The 16,851-nt window shown below is 39.8% G+C and overlaps 1 protein-coding gene across 1 annotated transcript; it reads right to left on the reverse strand.

Annotated features, from left to right (window-relative positions):
- Positions 1-5,595: 5,595 nt before the first annotated feature.
- On the reverse strand, positions 5,596-6,423 carry LOC118590882 (high mobility group nucleosome-binding domain-containing protein 5-like; the record flags this gene model as incomplete). Its single annotated transcript, XM_036198663.1, is given in 2 exon segments — positions 5,596-5,696; positions 5,699-6,423. Coding segments are annotated over 2 exon segments (780 nt in total), but the record flags the coding sequence as incomplete, so codon positions are not given.
- Between the last annotated feature and the right edge of the window lie 10,428 nt (positions 6,424-16,851).

The raw sequence follows: 16,851 nt of genomic DNA on the forward strand, positions 1-16,851 counted from the left end.
TCTCACTGGTTATTCTTGAAAGAGGGGAGGAGAACCCTCTGCCACAGTCTTCACTGGCTATGATCGGCCCCTATCGCAGGCCTAAATTTCCAGCCATCTCCCACGTCTGCAGCTTGAGATATTTCTTACAAGTAGGACCACCACCATCGGATGCGTCCTGGGTTGAGCGGTTAGACGTTAAGGATTCCTAGGGAATTCTTTGCTTCACACAGCCCCCGCCTCCCTGCTTCTCAGCTGCCAAGTGGACAAAGCAGCTTGTGCTCGGTCTCAGGGATGCCTGGAGGTCTTGGCTCCGGATCATGTTTGTTTTTTATTTTTCTGCCTCTCTGCTGCAGACATGGGAAATAAGGCTTCCAACCCAATCAGTCCTTCCTCTCCCTTAGGCTGTCTTCTTGAAGCTTTACTTAAAGATTCCTAAGCTTATCTGTCTCTATACTGAGAGATGGCCCAGGTATGCTTTAGAAAATAACAAAAAAATCCCAATATTTTGCTGGAGTTATCTAATTTTGGCCAGCGAACAGGCAAATGGAAAGAGTTGCTCTGTATCATTGCTTTCTTCTTTCTCAGTGTTAAACTGTCTCTTCTGGATTCCTTCTCTCCTATTTATACACTCCTAGATATGCCTAAACCGGAAGATTCTCTGACTCCAGAATCTCTGACTCTAGATGCTGCTAATAAACCTCCACCTATCCAACATCCGGCTCCCACCCCTCCTCCTAGGGCGTCTGTTCCTTCAGCTCCTCTTCCGCATTCTTCTTTCTCGGCAGCAGCCGTTTCCAAAGGCCCTACTCTGGCTTCAACTTTCATTCTCTCTTCCCTCCACACAGTCTCTTTGTCTCTGTCTCCCTCTCTCTCTCTCAATAAAGCTAGAAAGGTAACCATGGCTTGTGATTCTTCCTCCAACCAGCACGTACCTCCAACTGGCCGCCGGAGGTGGTGGACAGCCATGAGAAGCACAGCTTTCCACCACTGATACTGCCACCATTTTTCACAGTGAGTCTGCTGTTCTAATGGTTGAAATCTGAGCTCTATATTTGCGATGGACACCCTGGGGGTTGTCCTTCGGCTGTGCTGGCAATGGCAGGCACATTTTTTTGCTTCCAACAAGAAGGAGCAAAAATGTCATCTGTGGTCTACCAGGTGGACCAAGGGCAGCAGAGTCGCAGCTCTTCCTATTCCTTGATGAAAGGGGGCGGGACTTGAGCTGCTGAGTTGAAGTCTGATCCTGGTTGGTTTTGTTTTTGTTTTTGTTTTTGTTTTTGTTTTTTTCATTTTTAATTTTCCACTCAGCTACAGCCATGGGACAAAGGAGCTGATACTACCCACTTACATTGGCAGATGGGGCAGGTACTGGTAAATCTGGCTGCTTAACAGCTTTGAAGTACAGGTAAACCTGACTGCATAACAGTGTGGCAGGTACTTCAGCCAGCGAATAAGAAAATAAGAGTTGCTTTATCTCCAAGCTTTCTGCTAAAGCTCTAAACCCTTTCTTTCCTTTCCCACTTCTGTGTCGGCCACATGTAACCTTTTCTGTCTGACTTCCGTGCTGGCGGTGGGCGGGCTCAAATGCATGGGCTTGGGCAGTTTCTAACACTCGCCCTAACTCACCTTAACTCCACCCACTCATTCTCAAACTGCCTTGAGAACCACAGACGGGTCTAAAAGCAGCTGAGATCTAAACAATTAAGTTTAAAATAATCAGGATGGCTCCTAAGCCAAAGGGGAAAAAAAAAAATCAGATTATAGTCGCAGGCAAGTCTTCCAAAAGGATCGGTTTACAGTCTGCCTACTGGCAGAGCTTACAAAAGCTGTCCTTAAGCCACCAATTGTCAGGAAAAAAATTCAGGACACAGAGTAAAATCCATCTCTTGTTCCCGGCTAAAAGTTAAGTATCTGGAGAGCAAGGCTCCTGACACCATGGGCAAAAGAGTCATCTATGGCTTTTAAGGTGTGCCAGGGAAGAGAAAAAAGCCCAAAAACAAAATTGCCAAGTGCTGGCACTCGCTGACTCCCCAAAGCTGTTGGGTCCCTGTTTTAAGTGAAAAAGGCCACAGGCTAGTGAATGCCCTGCCAGGCCATCAACAGCCTTGTTAAAGGTGCTGCCTAGAAAGACAACCAGTCAGTTGACCGCCCCCAGGCACCAAGACACATGGGTACATCAAGCTAAGACCCCCAGCAAACCTAGGCTTGTCTACAGACACAGCAGGGAACCCAGAACTCAGCAGGGAAGCCATCAGTTTCTTTCCTTCTGGACACCAGAGCCATTGACTCAGTCCTGGGAGTTTTAGGATGTCACTTCTCCTTTCTATTGTCGGGAACAGAGGACAGCCTTACTTACCTCACCAGATTTAATTTTACTTTCAGAGTTGCTTAATGAGAAAGATTTCCAACTAAAATAAGAGCTCATTGTCTCACCTTAAAGTTATCGCCTGTGTTTCTCATGTGCATACAGACAGGGCCATGATCTTTGCCTTGTCCCTAATTTAAAAAAAAAAAGTTCTCATGCATTCTCAAGCTCCAGACGACACCAGGATCCACTGCCTTGTCACCAATTCCAGAGGAATAAGGTATCACCCCTTCCTTTCCCAACTAGGGCCACATAGGGCCAGAGTCAAAAGAACCATCAAAATATCTAGGAGGTAAGGATATAACAATCTATCACTGTTTAATACTCAGCAACTGATCACCTGTGTTTCCTAAATGCTAAACTAACAAAACAAACAGGTGTCTTAAATAAACTACCTCAAATAAGGCTTGTCTCAGGTAAAAATCAAGCAGAGTACTAAAACATCATAGCCACCTTTTTAACATGTCTCCATCTGGACAGGCCAGATCTACCTCAGATAAGTGTCAACTCCAAAAATAAAATAATAATGAGTCTTTTCTCTAAGCTTTTATGTCACCAGTATCTTGTCAGACAGAAGGTTCCCAGCCACACCATGAAGGACGGACAGCTGCAGGACAAGGCATGACAGAACTTCATCCCAGGACCAGCCACACCATGAAGGATGGACACAGCTGCAGGACTTCATCCCAAGACTTCAGGAGCCAGCTTCCCCATTTTCCCCCAAGAACCAATGGATGCCCACCATTCAGCCTGAAGCAGTCTTTGAGAGAAACAGTGCCCCACACCCATTCATCCACATTTTTTTTTTCTTTTTTTAGAGAAAAACAAGTCAGGAATGATAGGAAGTCACAACATGACCACACAGTTGAGCTCGCCTGGTGGACCGCCTAGTTATTTCTGCATCAAAATAGCCATTTCCAGGTCAAAACATCTCGCGTGACTAGGACTCTGTGGCTTTGCATGGTTGCATAAAGCGCGCATGGCCATGTAATCTATGTGCATGCGTGGAGTAGCCACATGCATTCCTGTACGAATACACGGCCCACTCTTTAAAAAGCTGGCACCATTCTTGCACAGGTCTCTCTTCTCCTCTCTTCCTGTCCTCTTGACCATGTGTGTGTTTCCCACAGGCCTGTCATGCCTTCTATCCTCTTTTAATAAAAACTTTTCTGTGGTCTTGTTGTGTTCGGGACGTTTTCTCGAAGGGTAAGAGCACCAAAATAACTAACAATTGTGGAAATCAGTAAGGCGGTTTCTCAGAAAATTGGGAATCAATCTACCTCAAGACACAGCCATACCACTCTTGGGCATATACCCAAGGAATGCTCAATCATACCACAAAGATACATGCTCATCTATGTTCATAGTAGCACTATTTGTAATAGCCAGAACCTGGAAATAACCTAGATGCCCGTCAAATGAAAATGGATTAAAAATATGTGGTACATCTACACAATGGAGTACTACTCAGCAGAGAAAAAACAATGACAGCATGAAATTTGCAGGCAAATGGAAGGAACTATAAAGTATCATCCTGAGTGAGGTAACCCAAACCCAGAAGGAGAAACATGGTATGTACTTACTAATATGAATTCACAACATGCCCCCACGGTTGGGCAGGCCAGCAGACCTAGACACTTCCGCCTAGTTATTTCCGGTTCAAAAATAGCGATTTCCAGGTCAAAACATCTCGCGTGAGCAGGACCCCCTTGGCTTTGCATGCTTGCATAAAGCACGCAGCCAGTGTGGAGTAGCCATGTGAGTGCATGTATGCAGGTGCAGCCCACCCTTTATAAGCTGGCGCCATGTTCCCTGGCATCACTTTCTCTCTTGATCACATGTGTTTTCCACAGGCCTATTCACATCTGCCTCTTTTTTTCCTATCTTAATAAAGCGCTTGTTAGTAGATTTGTCATGTTTCGGGACATTTCCTCGCAGGGTAAGTGCTGCCAAATAACTAAGACTCACTCATACGTGGATATTAGATATAAAGCAAAGAACATTCAGACTTCAACCCACAGAACCAGAGAAGCTATATAGCAAAGGGGGACCCTAGGATGACTGTGGCTTATAATAAGTTTTGGTTTTACTCAATTACTGGGCAAGCCTCAATGAAACATTTCACTATTAGGATAAGAATTTATACTGTATCAATTAATTAAAAAAAAAGAAATTCATAGCAAGGCACAACTGAATATTAAGCCGTAAAACACCAATAGACCTTGTTGATTGTCTTCCCACTTGACTGAACCACTCAAGGTATAGCTTATAATATACAGCTGGCTTATAATATTCCTGTGGCTTGCCACAATGTAACATGGGAGAGTGCTACTAGAAAATCAGGTCCATTATGTATTTAATTTTTATTTTTTGTCTATGTCATATCAACTACTGTCAATCTTTTCATTCAGTTATGGAACCCCATATGGTGTTGCAACTCATATAAGAAGCTGGTCTCTAGAGTAAACCAATGTGTTCCCGCTCTCTTTTCCTCTCTCTCCTCACTCCCCATCTTCTCTTTGTGTTGTGGGAATTAGTGTTTTTTTTTCTTTGTGGAACTTTTTTATTATGATAAACCCAGCAAAACTTTGTGCATACACATATAATCAAAACTGCCCTCCTGAAATAAACATGCAAATTTATTCAAAAATGAAATTAAGATTTTATATTCTTTCCAAGCTACTCATACAGTTATATTTGGTAATGGTAATTCTAATTCTTAACATTACCTGAAAATAGTTGACCTTCTTTACAAAAGCAACCTACAGAACTACAGCAAAGTTGTACCAAACTCTTTCTTTTAGAATTCTCCTACTTTGCAAAATTATCACATATAAGAATAAAATTGAAATTCAAAGATTTAATACATAACTTACACACAGTGAAATTCACAAAGTTGCAAGTATATATTTTATGTTTTGCACTACTGTAATCACAAGTGTATAAAGGTGTCATATTAGGTATTTTGCAACTAATAACATGTATGATGATGTTCAAAGATTGAATGATGCTAAAGAAAACCAGTTTATAAAATATCTGATAAAAATATTTATCTCTATTAACATTACAACAGGAAAGTACATGTTACTGAATGATGATATCATAGGGCAATTTTAGACAATGCACAGAGACCCCTCTTCTTCTTCATCTTGTTGAAAATCTTGGTTTTCAGCTTCTTTTTCAGCCTCCACCTTGTTTTCATCATTTCCTTCCCCTGCAACCTCTTTTTCTTCTCTTTCTTTCTCCTTGCTCTCTTCCTCACTCTGGCCTTCCTTCTCATCTTCCTTAGTTTCTTCTTCTTCTTCTTCTTCTTCTTCTTCTTCTTCTTCTTCTTCTTCTTCTTCTTCTTCTCCTCCTCCTCCTTCTCCTCCTCCTCCTTCTTCAATTTTCCACCTTCCTCTTCTTCTTCCTCCTCCTGTTCTTTGACTTCTTCCTCCTCTTCCTTGTTCCCATTCCCTTCCTCTTTGTCATCTTCTTCCTTATCGTCTCCTTTCTCTTGAGCATCTTTGTCCTTTGCAGCCTCATTTTCTGCTGCATCAGTTTTCTCTTCCAGGACTTCTTCCCTTTCTCCATCTTTCACCTCCTCACCATCATCTTTGTCCTCTTTTCCAGTTTCATCTTTCTGAATATTTTGGACATTTTCCTCTAGCTCCTCCTCCTCCTTTCCTTCTGCTGCCTCTGCTTCTTTCCTTTCTCCTCCATCTTCTTCAGTGTCTTCATTCATCTGTTCCTTTACTTCCTCAGCTTCTGTTTTAGGAATGGGTGCCTCAATCATTTTAGTGTCTCCATTTTCGGCATTTTCCATGTTGTACTCTTCTTTAACATCTTCTGGCTTGGGTTCAGGAATTGCTATGTTACCTGCATCTTTGTTTTCTTCCACAACAATATTTGTGGTCTTCACTTTCCTCAGAGTCGATGCTCTTTTAGGTTTCAACTCTGGTGGTGTAAAGGCCACAGGCAGAGCAGACAGTTGGAATGATCTTCTCTTTGGCTCCTGACTGGCATCACCTGCAGCCTTTCTTTTGGGCATTGTTGCAGCTCTCCACAGGAGATCCTTAGGCAGGAGGGAAAAATGCTGAGAGGAGTCTCCGTCTGACCACTCCACAAGCAACTCTAGTTTTTGTTTTGATAGAATTACTACTTTACTAACATATTGGCATCCATGCTGGTTGTGAGAAGCGCTATCAATAATATGTCAAGCACTGCTTAAACATAACGAAGCTGCATTCAAGTTAATCACATCTTTTCAATTGATCTTTTGTCCATCCTGTTGGATGCACTGCCCATAAGGTGACTCCTCAGAAAGACAGACTGCTTTCTCACCAGGAGCACCAAGGAACTCCAATTGTGAGGACCAAGGAATACCTCTTCCTCTTATATCCCACAGAACTTCCAAACCTAAAGAAAGTACTATTTTTCTTTATAACTTGGTCTTTGAATTCATCCAGTTGGAACAAAAATTGGAGGAAAGGGGAAAAATGACAAAGAAATCTATTTTCTTCTTCATTGTCAGTGTCATTGTGAGCCAGTTTGGTTCCTGGGCTTTCTTGGTTATTCTGGATGAAACTCAGCCTTTCAGCTCACCATGAGAGATTCAATAGCCAGCAAATCAAAGAACTCCTGAGAGAGGCCATTTGAGGGTGCATGGTGAAGCAATACATTTTGCATAGCCCCCTTCTGAAGGGGTAAGGAACATGAGCTCACTGTGAAGCAACAATTTATAAGGTCTTTTCAAACAGCACCTGCCACAGAATTCATGCACTGCCCCCTCTATCCCAGGACTTTCTGTGGGGAGTCAGAAAGATTTTTGATCAGCTTGTTTCATTTTGTACCACAAACCATATTACAAAGTAGGAGAAAAAGAGAAGTATTTACCTCACAAGCCCTATGGTTACCTTCAACCATTTAAATTTTGTTCATAATTGGTATATCCAGAAGCCATATTCCTGCTCTCTGCAGCATATCCCTTGCATCACATCAGGGGACAAAGGGACAGTAAAAAAAAAAAAAAAAAAGCAAATATCACAGGTCCCCTTGTGAAAGCTCTGGAGGCTGTGCCCCCAGGTCTCCAAATTCAGGCTCACCTGTATGTTCTGGAATATTCTGGGAAAGCTTTAGGCTGCCTCCTATCAGACTTGGTGAGCAGGAAAAGTTATTAGCAAAACCACAGAACTGTGCTGTAGGCAGTTGTGAGGGCAGACAACTGCTGAGCTCTGAGCTTCCTCAAAGTGACCTGTCAGTTGTCCTCCTCCTGACTGACATCCACAAGCCTGATTTGCCTCTCTGTCTAACTAAAGGGTCATTTGTGCTCCTCAATAAATTTAATTTTTAGCAACTGTAAGATGTGCCCAAACAAAAGTTATAAATTAGTTGAGAGATAGTTGTAGTTGGAGTTTTCCTGCCTGGCCCAGTCAGGACAAATCTCTCTTACCCGCCAGTCCCATAGTCGCTCAGACTCAACCAAGAAAGCACACAGAAACTTAAATTGTTTACAAACTGAATGGCCGTGGCAGGCTTCTTGTTATCTACTTTTTCTATCTTAAATTAACCCATTTCTGTTAGTCTATACTTTGCCACATGGCTTGTGGCTTACCAGTGTCTTTTCATGTTGCTTTTCATGGCGGCGGCTGGCAGTGTCTCTCCCCAGCCTTCTACTTCCCAGAATTCTCTTCTCTCTTGTCCCACCTATACTTCCTGCCTGGCCACTGGCCAATCAAAACTTTATTTACACAGAGCGATATCCACAGCACTTCCCCTTTTCTTTTTTTTTTTAAGGAAGGTTTTAACTTTTACATAGTACAATTACATATAACAAAACAATTATCAAGCAAGAATTATAGTTAAAATATTAAAGAAGATATCCTATCTATCTTATATAAAGTTTTATATCTAACTTATCTTGTATCATAACTGAGGAAATTATAACTATCTAGTCTTCAACCACATCAAAGACCTCAGAAGGATATAATATTACCTGAGAACCAGGAGAAGGATGTAAGTATTTTTCAGGAGCCTTGCAAGAGTAGACAGAAACAGCTGGCAGCCTGGACAGTCACCTAATGTTCCTTTGTAAAGTTGGGGCATTTGTCTTCAGCCCACAGGGCTAGAGTCACTCGGTCAATTCACTCAGTGTCCTGTAGAATGTCTGGCAGTTTCCTCTGCGAAGCAGGAACCTGAAGGACCATTTTGTCAAGCCAAGTTCAGTGGTCACCTTTCTATGGGTCCTGCATGTCCAGTTGATCAAGCAGTCCAGGCAAGAACAGTTTCTTGCCCAAATGGCTATTTATGTCAAGGTGAAGATAAGATATGAAGTGTCTTCAATGCCCATCCTCCTCTCTGAAGTAAATTGGTGCTGTCAGGAGCAGACATGTCTCACTGTCCAGAAAGTCTAAATTTTAAAAGTATTTTAAATGCCATATTCTGTAGGTCTTTGAAGTATTTGAAGATTACCTATCTATCTGAAATATGTCTATGTATATCTAGAAGACTTAACTAACATGGCTACGAGTATGATTATCATAGATGACTAATTATTAATCTATTTTTAATTATCCATTTCAATTTAAAATGAGCTATACAAACATAATACCTTAAACACGATTAGAAATATACACACAGTGTAACAAAATTAACTTTAAGTTTGTATCAATAGACTAAAATCTATAGCAATGTAAAACATTTTAAACAAATTGTTGCTCTTTAGAAGTAAGTTCCTTCCTTAATCTACCCTTTCATCCTATTATATCTATATCATATCCCCTTTTATTCTTTAGAAAGAGATCGCATTTATAATCAACCTGCTTTAAAGAAAAATATTGGTTTTTCTCTGTCCCACACCAGAGGGCTCTTCTGATTTGGGACACAAGAATCTCTTAACCTTTTCTTTTAGCAATAGGTCTGGGTTTAGAGAAGGAGTGAGCCAATTCCATCTCCAAAGCCAGCTTGATAATTTTGGGAATGTGGGCATAGTTTGTCTTACTACTTCCTGCTGGAGGGGGGCGCTGTATCTTATGGGGATACAAAGAAAATTTTAGGATTATAGAGTAGTCCATTAGGGTGAACCTCTGAGCCAGTTGCCTTGAAACCATTCTGGATGTCGAATCATCTGGGCCATTGTGTCATTGGAGACCTTTCAGGTGGTCTTGGCTGATGCAACCTGATGTATCTTAATCTGGAACAAATCCACAGCCTCTGGTTTTCTGTGGAAACAAAAGCAGAGACTCTTTTCCAAAGCAACATATCCTTATATCCAAATTTTGAAGTCAAGGTACCTTTAAAATTTATATATTTTTTTAACTCAACAGCTTTTACAATCAAATCTTTTTTTGCAATTAAAAATCCCAAAGACAACATAAACCAAATTCTCTGTGTAATATCCATCTTTGTAAGACTGAAACACCACTGTGGCTGCTGGCTCCGCCCACCTCAGCTTCCCAACATGGCGGTGGTACAGTTTACCACCAGCTCTGGGTCTGGAGCCATGTGTACCATCAACTATCAGAAGCAGTTCTATCAAAGTAGTGCATAGCCCAGAAACTTTTTTTTTTTTTTTTTAACTAGCAAAGGCTAAATCCACCACACAGCAGAGTAAAGTGCTGCTTGATTCCTCATTCCCGCCACACTGCAGGTCAGACGAACCCGCCAGGAACCCGCCATAGTAGCTCAAACTGGCAGGCTGCCGCTAACTTCAGAGAGACAACTAGGAAGCTGTTTTTAGCTCCATCTTAGAATCTTTTGTTCAGGTTTTAGGTGGAAAGTCTTGCCAACACGTTGGATGCCATTTGTAGTTGGAGTTTTCCTGCCTGGCCCAGTCAGGACAAATCTCTCTTACCCGCCAGTCCCATAGTCGCTCAGACTCAACCAAGAAAGCACACAGAAACTTAAATTGTTTACAAACTGAATGGCCGTGGCAGGCTTCTTGTTATCTACCTTTTCTATCTTAAATTAACCCATTTCTGTTAGTCTATAGTTTGCCACATGGCTTGTGGCTTACCAGTGTCTTTACATGTTGCTTTTCATGGTGGCGGCTGGTGGTGTCTCTCTCCAGTCTTCTACTTCCCAGAATTCTCTTCTCTCTTGTCCCGCCTATACTTCCTCCCTGGCCACTGGCCAATCAGAACTTTATTTACACAGAGCGATATCCACAGCAGATAGTAAAAAAAAAAAAAAGGGCAATCATGGGATTGAAGAGATGGCTCAGTGTACTTGCTACCCTTCCAGAGAACTGGAATTCAGTTCCCAGGATAGGATCCAACACCATCTGGTGGCCTGTGCAGGCACTTGTAGCTATGTGGCAAACAGGCACACATAAATGAGAATAAATAATTTTTAAAACATATTTGTTTCTTTAGGTACATTTTTTGTTGTTGTGAGGTAGCCACCAGAGAAAACCACCCAGACATGGGTTCAAACCAATAGCAAACCTCATTAGCTGCCCCATGACTACACTGAGTGTTCAGGACCCAAGTGCAGTCCTGAGCCTTTCTTGGGTTGAGGTTTTAAGCATGAAACCACATACTGTGTTGATACACCTCATTTAGTAAGAATGGTTGGCCAGAAATGGTATTACAGCCAAAAAAAAATCAAGGTTAATACTTTTAGGAACTCTCCCAGAACTATGGACTTTGATGGATTAGGTTTGTTCTAGTTTTAGTTGGTGTTGCTGCCTATGTGCTGGGTTCCAAGGCCTGAATGGTACTTTCATCATGGAGTCAGTTGTACTAAGATCTGAGAGCCTGCTAAGCTCTGGCAGCTGTTACAGTTAGGGTGTGATGTGTGTGTGTGGTCTTTTGAAAATGTGGAGTATAATATTGAATGTTCTGATTTTGGTCATAAATTTTCATAATTTCCCTCTGGCTTTCCTAAATTGAGTCCCCATTGCAAATTAACATATCATTGGGTGTTGATACATCAAATAATGAGATAGGTACCTAATAAGTTCCAGTTGCAATCTCGTGGTGAAACAGACAAATTTAAGATCATTTAAGGATTTAATAGTATTAGGATCAGGCTACTTCTGGACATAAGTTACTTTACATTTTATAAGGCTAGGACATGACCTGTCCCCATAGACACCATTACCTTTCTAGCTCCAACAACAAAGCCAGTGATAAATTATTCATAAAACTATGAAAGGTACCACCTTAAAAATTTGTCATAGCAGATGGGGAACTTGTCAGCCACAAATATCCTACAGTCAAAATAGGAAAAGCAGACCTGAGAAGATATCAGCCATGAAGCTTTAACCAGCAATGAGAAAGTCCAGGTTTCTTTAGTGGATGGAGCTGAATAAAGAAAGACACTTAAGTTTCTGACATGATGAATCCATTATACTTAGTCTAGTTGAATCTCTAGATAACTGCCTTCATTAGCCTATTTTTCATGACTGATGGAATATCCAAGGTTGAGTCTTTATAAAGAAAGAAAACTTACTTACCTTGTTGTCTTAAGTACTGAAAATATAAAAAAGCATGATTACAGTTTCCCTGACTGTCACATGAAAGAAAGGTGTGTATCAAAATTAAAAGTTTGAATGGAGAGTTGGAAAGGCAGGGACCAGTGAAAACTGATCTTGTTCTTAGTGTCCAAATTGTTCTCACAATAACTAACTCCAGGGTCCATGACAGATACCTTAATCTATTCCAAGGATAACAGCTGCAGTATCCCATAAGGAAGAACTATGTCTCAAAGATCTCACTACCCCTTAATATTGCCATGTAGGGCTCAAGTTTTTGGCACACAAACCCTTGTGAAGAGAAACAACGTCCAAACCACTGGACACCACATCAGCTATTATCAACTGTCCCTGAATAGAGAGGGTAACACTCAAAACCTGCCATCTAGGGTCTGGTAGAATTGGGAGACCCTAGAAGACACTGGTTGATACATGTTAGCTTGGGGGTTAGTTTGTTGTGCAACAGTAAATAGTGGGGACAATGTATTTATCTGGTTTAAACAGGATCCCATGTATGTCTTTGACTTATTTTACCTAATTTTTCCTATGCTTGCCCCCTACCCTGGACTATGGACCTCTTCAGGGTTTTGAATTGTTTAGACTCTTAAATAGCTAATGAAGTAAACAAATGAGCAAGGAGCATTTGGTTGTCAGGTAGTTCCCTTAACTTTGTAAGAAAAAAAAATAGAAATATCATTTTTAAATGATTTTTTATCTGATTCTATAAGGAATTTGGGGGTTGTTGTCGTTTATCTCCTAATCTCTTGCCCATGCTTCTACTCACATCAAAGGTGATCAGAAGACAGAATGGCATAATTTCAGTAGTACAAGGAATCCAAAGGAGAGTACTTCTCAAAGGAATAAGGCTTTCCCCAAGATGGAGAGCTGCCCTCTAAATTGTTAGTAGCAGCTACCCACAGGAAAAGTGTGAGAATTAGCTGGAAGTGGAGGTCTCAGTAGTGTGTGTGTGTGTGTGTGTGTGTGTGTGTGTGTGTGTGTGTGTGTTAAATAACGTTGTTAAGTTTATACTCCATATACTTCTAAAATGTTTAAGTTGTTTAATACATAAAAATAGTTGACAATAGGAGAAAAGTAATCAAAGTTATTATGCACACAGGAGTATTACATGAAATAAAATGAATACCTCAAATTCCAGGGCACTCTAGAGTTGTATCTATATACCCTCTTAATAATGAACAGGGGTAGGATGATTAGCATTTGAGGGGAGAAGGAATATGCTTCAACCATGGAATTCTAGAGGACTATGTAGCTTCTTAATAAAATGAGTGGAAACCAGTAAGCCTTTTCGGTAGGGATAAATAAATTACTTGAAAGACAGATGGGCTAAAAGAAGGACATGTGGCTCTGATGTCACCACCAGTCCCCTCTCCTTCAATTCAGCTTTATTTTTCTTGTTGGTAAGATCCCAAGGAGTGGGGATGCAGATATAGTACAGTGGTCGACTATTTGCCTAGCATGATTAGGGTCCTGTGCTTGATCTTTCCAGGATGACAAAGCATTTAGACAGACATGGAAAGAGCAAGGAACACTTCTTCCTCATTTAGCTTGCCCAGGTAAATTCATTTTTAATTAATAAGCATACTAAAGCAAAGAAATATTTAGGCATAACATTTGTGTCAGTAGGATGTTAAACCTATTGGTCAGCTTCAGTATTAGGCATAGTTTAAAATAGTAGTTTTTTCCAAAGCCCTTGTTGAGGCTCTCCACCTCTTCAAGCTCTATTCCTTATCATCTTGAATAGCCACAAAAATAACAACTTAAAATTAGCAAGCAAATCAAGAAGTGATTTGGGCAAAGGGCAGTTCCTGATAGGCAGCAAGTGCTCAGTTTTTCTTTTTGTTTGTTTGTTTTTTTAAGAGGGAAGTAAATAAAAGTGGATCGAACCTATGGTGTATAATAGAAGTCAGTTACCATAGCCACCTCTCTCATGAAGAGGGAAGGTTTTTATTTAATTTCATTTGTTCCTTACATTCCAGTATTTCCTTATTTTCCAACATTAACTGCCACACATTTGAATTACTGCAACATATGCTATATTGCCTCTTTGTCTCATCTATTCCTTGTTATCAATTCTTGTTCTGCTTTGCCTAAGGCCAGCCTTGTCTCATTCCTATTTACTCTGGATAAGGATAGCATGGCTCTTCATTAGCTGCCTAGAAATTTTCATGTCTTTTATCTGTAGTTGACAATCCTTAGGAGTAGATCCCTAGCTAATGGTAAATCAGAAAAGCATCCCACCCCAAAAGCTATCCCAAAAAGTACTAGCTACACAATAACCTATTCCCAATACCCTTGAGGCTCATGCTCAGTGCACCCATCCTGTCTGCAAATGACATGTAGGGAAGGTCTTTCTACTCCCCAAGCCAAGTAGTCAGCAATTTTCAAGTGTTCTAGGGTTCCCTGTCTAGCAATGACTGATGTCAGGATCCATTAGTTTTCACTGAATAGAACTCTGTGTTTAGATTTAATAGTAGCCTGTTCTATGTACAAATTCTCCCTGTCCCCCCTCCTAGGTCACTATATGGCTATTTTGGTGCCATTAATAGAAAACAAAATCAGACTCAAGGTCAGAAATCACAAGATCATCTCATCAGATAAAAATAAAAGCTTTAAAAAAATAATCCAATTTTCCTTCTTGATAAAAGCTTTGAAAAAAACGTGGAGCAGAAATAAAATATCTCAGGGTTATAAAAGCTATTCATGACAATCTGATAGCTCACATTATGCTGAATGGGGGAAAAACTCAAAAGAACCACACTGAAATAAAAAATAAGACAAGAGTACCCATTTTCTCCATCTTTATTTAATATGGAACTGGAAGTCCTGGTTAAATCAGTAATCCAAGGGAAGTAAATAAAAGAGATGCAAAAAGGAAAGAAATAAGTCAATGTATCTTTACCTTGAAGTTGGTATGATTCTATATACATGAGGCCCTAGTGACTCAATCATAAAATTCTTAGAAGTGATAATAAACTCTTTCAGCACAATGACACTCACAATTATTTCAAAAACACCTTTGGAATAAATCTAACTGAGAAAGTGAAAGGCCACTACAGAGAAAACTTGAAAACACACAATAAAAAAGTTGAAGAAGATACTAGAAGATGGAAATATCCCCGTGCCCATGGATTTGAAGAACCAGTGTTGTGAACATGATCATCCTACCAGAAGCAATACATAGATTGACTACAATTCTGATCAAAATTCTAATAACATTCTTCAAATAAATAGACACATTAATCTTAAGACTCATCTATAATCACAAAAGATCTTGGATAGACAAATAAATCCTACCCCCCCACACACACACACACACACACACACACACACACACACACACACACAATACAGGAGGTGTCACGTCTGATTTCAAGTTATGGTACAGTACCATGGTAAAACACCAAAAACAAAACAGCATGGCACTGGTAAAAAAGCAGAGCAGGAGAGGAGAGGGAGAAATCTCAATAGAAAGCACCACAACTACAGTCATCTCATTTAGACAAAGATGCCAAAATCACACACTGAGGAAAGGACAGATAATTTTTAGACAACCGGATGTCCACATAAATGAATGAACCTAGATTATTGTACCTCATCCTGCATTTAAAAAAAAAATGCTTTAAATGGGTCAAACACCTCAACATAAGACCTGAAATTCTGAAATCAATTGGAAGAAAATATATGAAAAAATATTTCAAGATATAAGCCTATGTAAAGAATTTAAGAACTTGACCATAGTTACTGAAAACTGAGACCAACATTGACAAATGTGACCTCCTCACAAAATTAAGTCTTCTGTGGAGCAAAATAAAGAGCCAGTTAAGCTAAGAGGTGGCCTACAGAACAGAAGTCCTTGACAGCTATACATCCAAAAAAGGTTTAACACTTAGACTATGCAAAGAACTCAAAAAATCTAAATAAGTAAAAACCCAAGTAAAAGAATAGGGTAATGTACTGAACAGAGAGTTATTAAAAGAAGAAATCCAAATGGCTGTAAACACTTTTAAAGATGTTAGAAATCCTTATCTATAAGAGAAATGCAAATTAAAACTACCTTGAGATTTTTACCTCACCCCAGTCAAAATGACTATTATTAAAAAAAAAAAAAAGACTGTAAATGACAACACAGATATGGGGAAATGAGAAATACTTATTCACTGTTTATAGGAGCATAAACTAGTACAGCCACTATGGAAACCAATGTGAAGACTATAACACTCATGGACTTGTACTCCAAGAGTCTATGTCCTATGATAGAAATACTTGCACATGCAATATGTGTTTACTGCTTTTCAATCCACAACAGCAAGACAGTTGAATTACACTAGGTGTCCATCAAGAGACAATTAGAACAATGTGTTCTGTATATAAAATATAACTTTTGTTAGCTATATGGAAAAATGAAATTATGACATTTACCAGAAAATGAATAGAACTGGAAAATGTTACATGAAGTGAAGTGTATATTCATGGTGATGTGAGTCTTTGTAGAGGCCACAAAACTAGCAATGGGCCCCTGGAATAGCCTTAAATTAGAAGGCTGGGGAGGCTAGTAAAATATATGTGATATGAGGGGGAATACTTCAGATGGCAAAGGATAGCAGTAATGAGAGCCCAAGAGATGGGGAGAGGATGTATGTGGGTGTCAAACAAAACTGAGCACATAAAAAAAAAAATACCATAAGAAAACTAGCTGGTTCATATACTAATAAATCAATAAAACAAAGAAAAATCATGTTTTATAAAATAAGTAATTTGTATAGATTTTGTAAAGCTAATGAATGACCTTGGTCATTCTATTTCCAAGAGAGTGCTGCATATGTCAAGTTGCTACAGGATTAGATGATGACAGTCTTTGTAAGGGAAAGAGCAATTTCACACACTCAAATTAGACTATAAAGAAATTAATTTTCTCTTGTGGTTTTAAGAGTGATAAGGATAATATATGCATTCATAGAATTAGATGCTTTTAAGGTTTATGCATATAAGCATCACTTCTGCCTTATTCAAAAAACACTGAATATAAGAA

The sequence above is a fragment of the Onychomys torridus genome, chromosome 9, assembly GCF_903995425.1.
Source record: "Onychomys torridus chromosome 9, mOncTor1.1, whole genome shotgun sequence".
Classification (NCBI taxonomy): domain Eukaryota; kingdom Metazoa; phylum Chordata; class Mammalia; order Rodentia; family Cricetidae; genus Onychomys; species Onychomys torridus.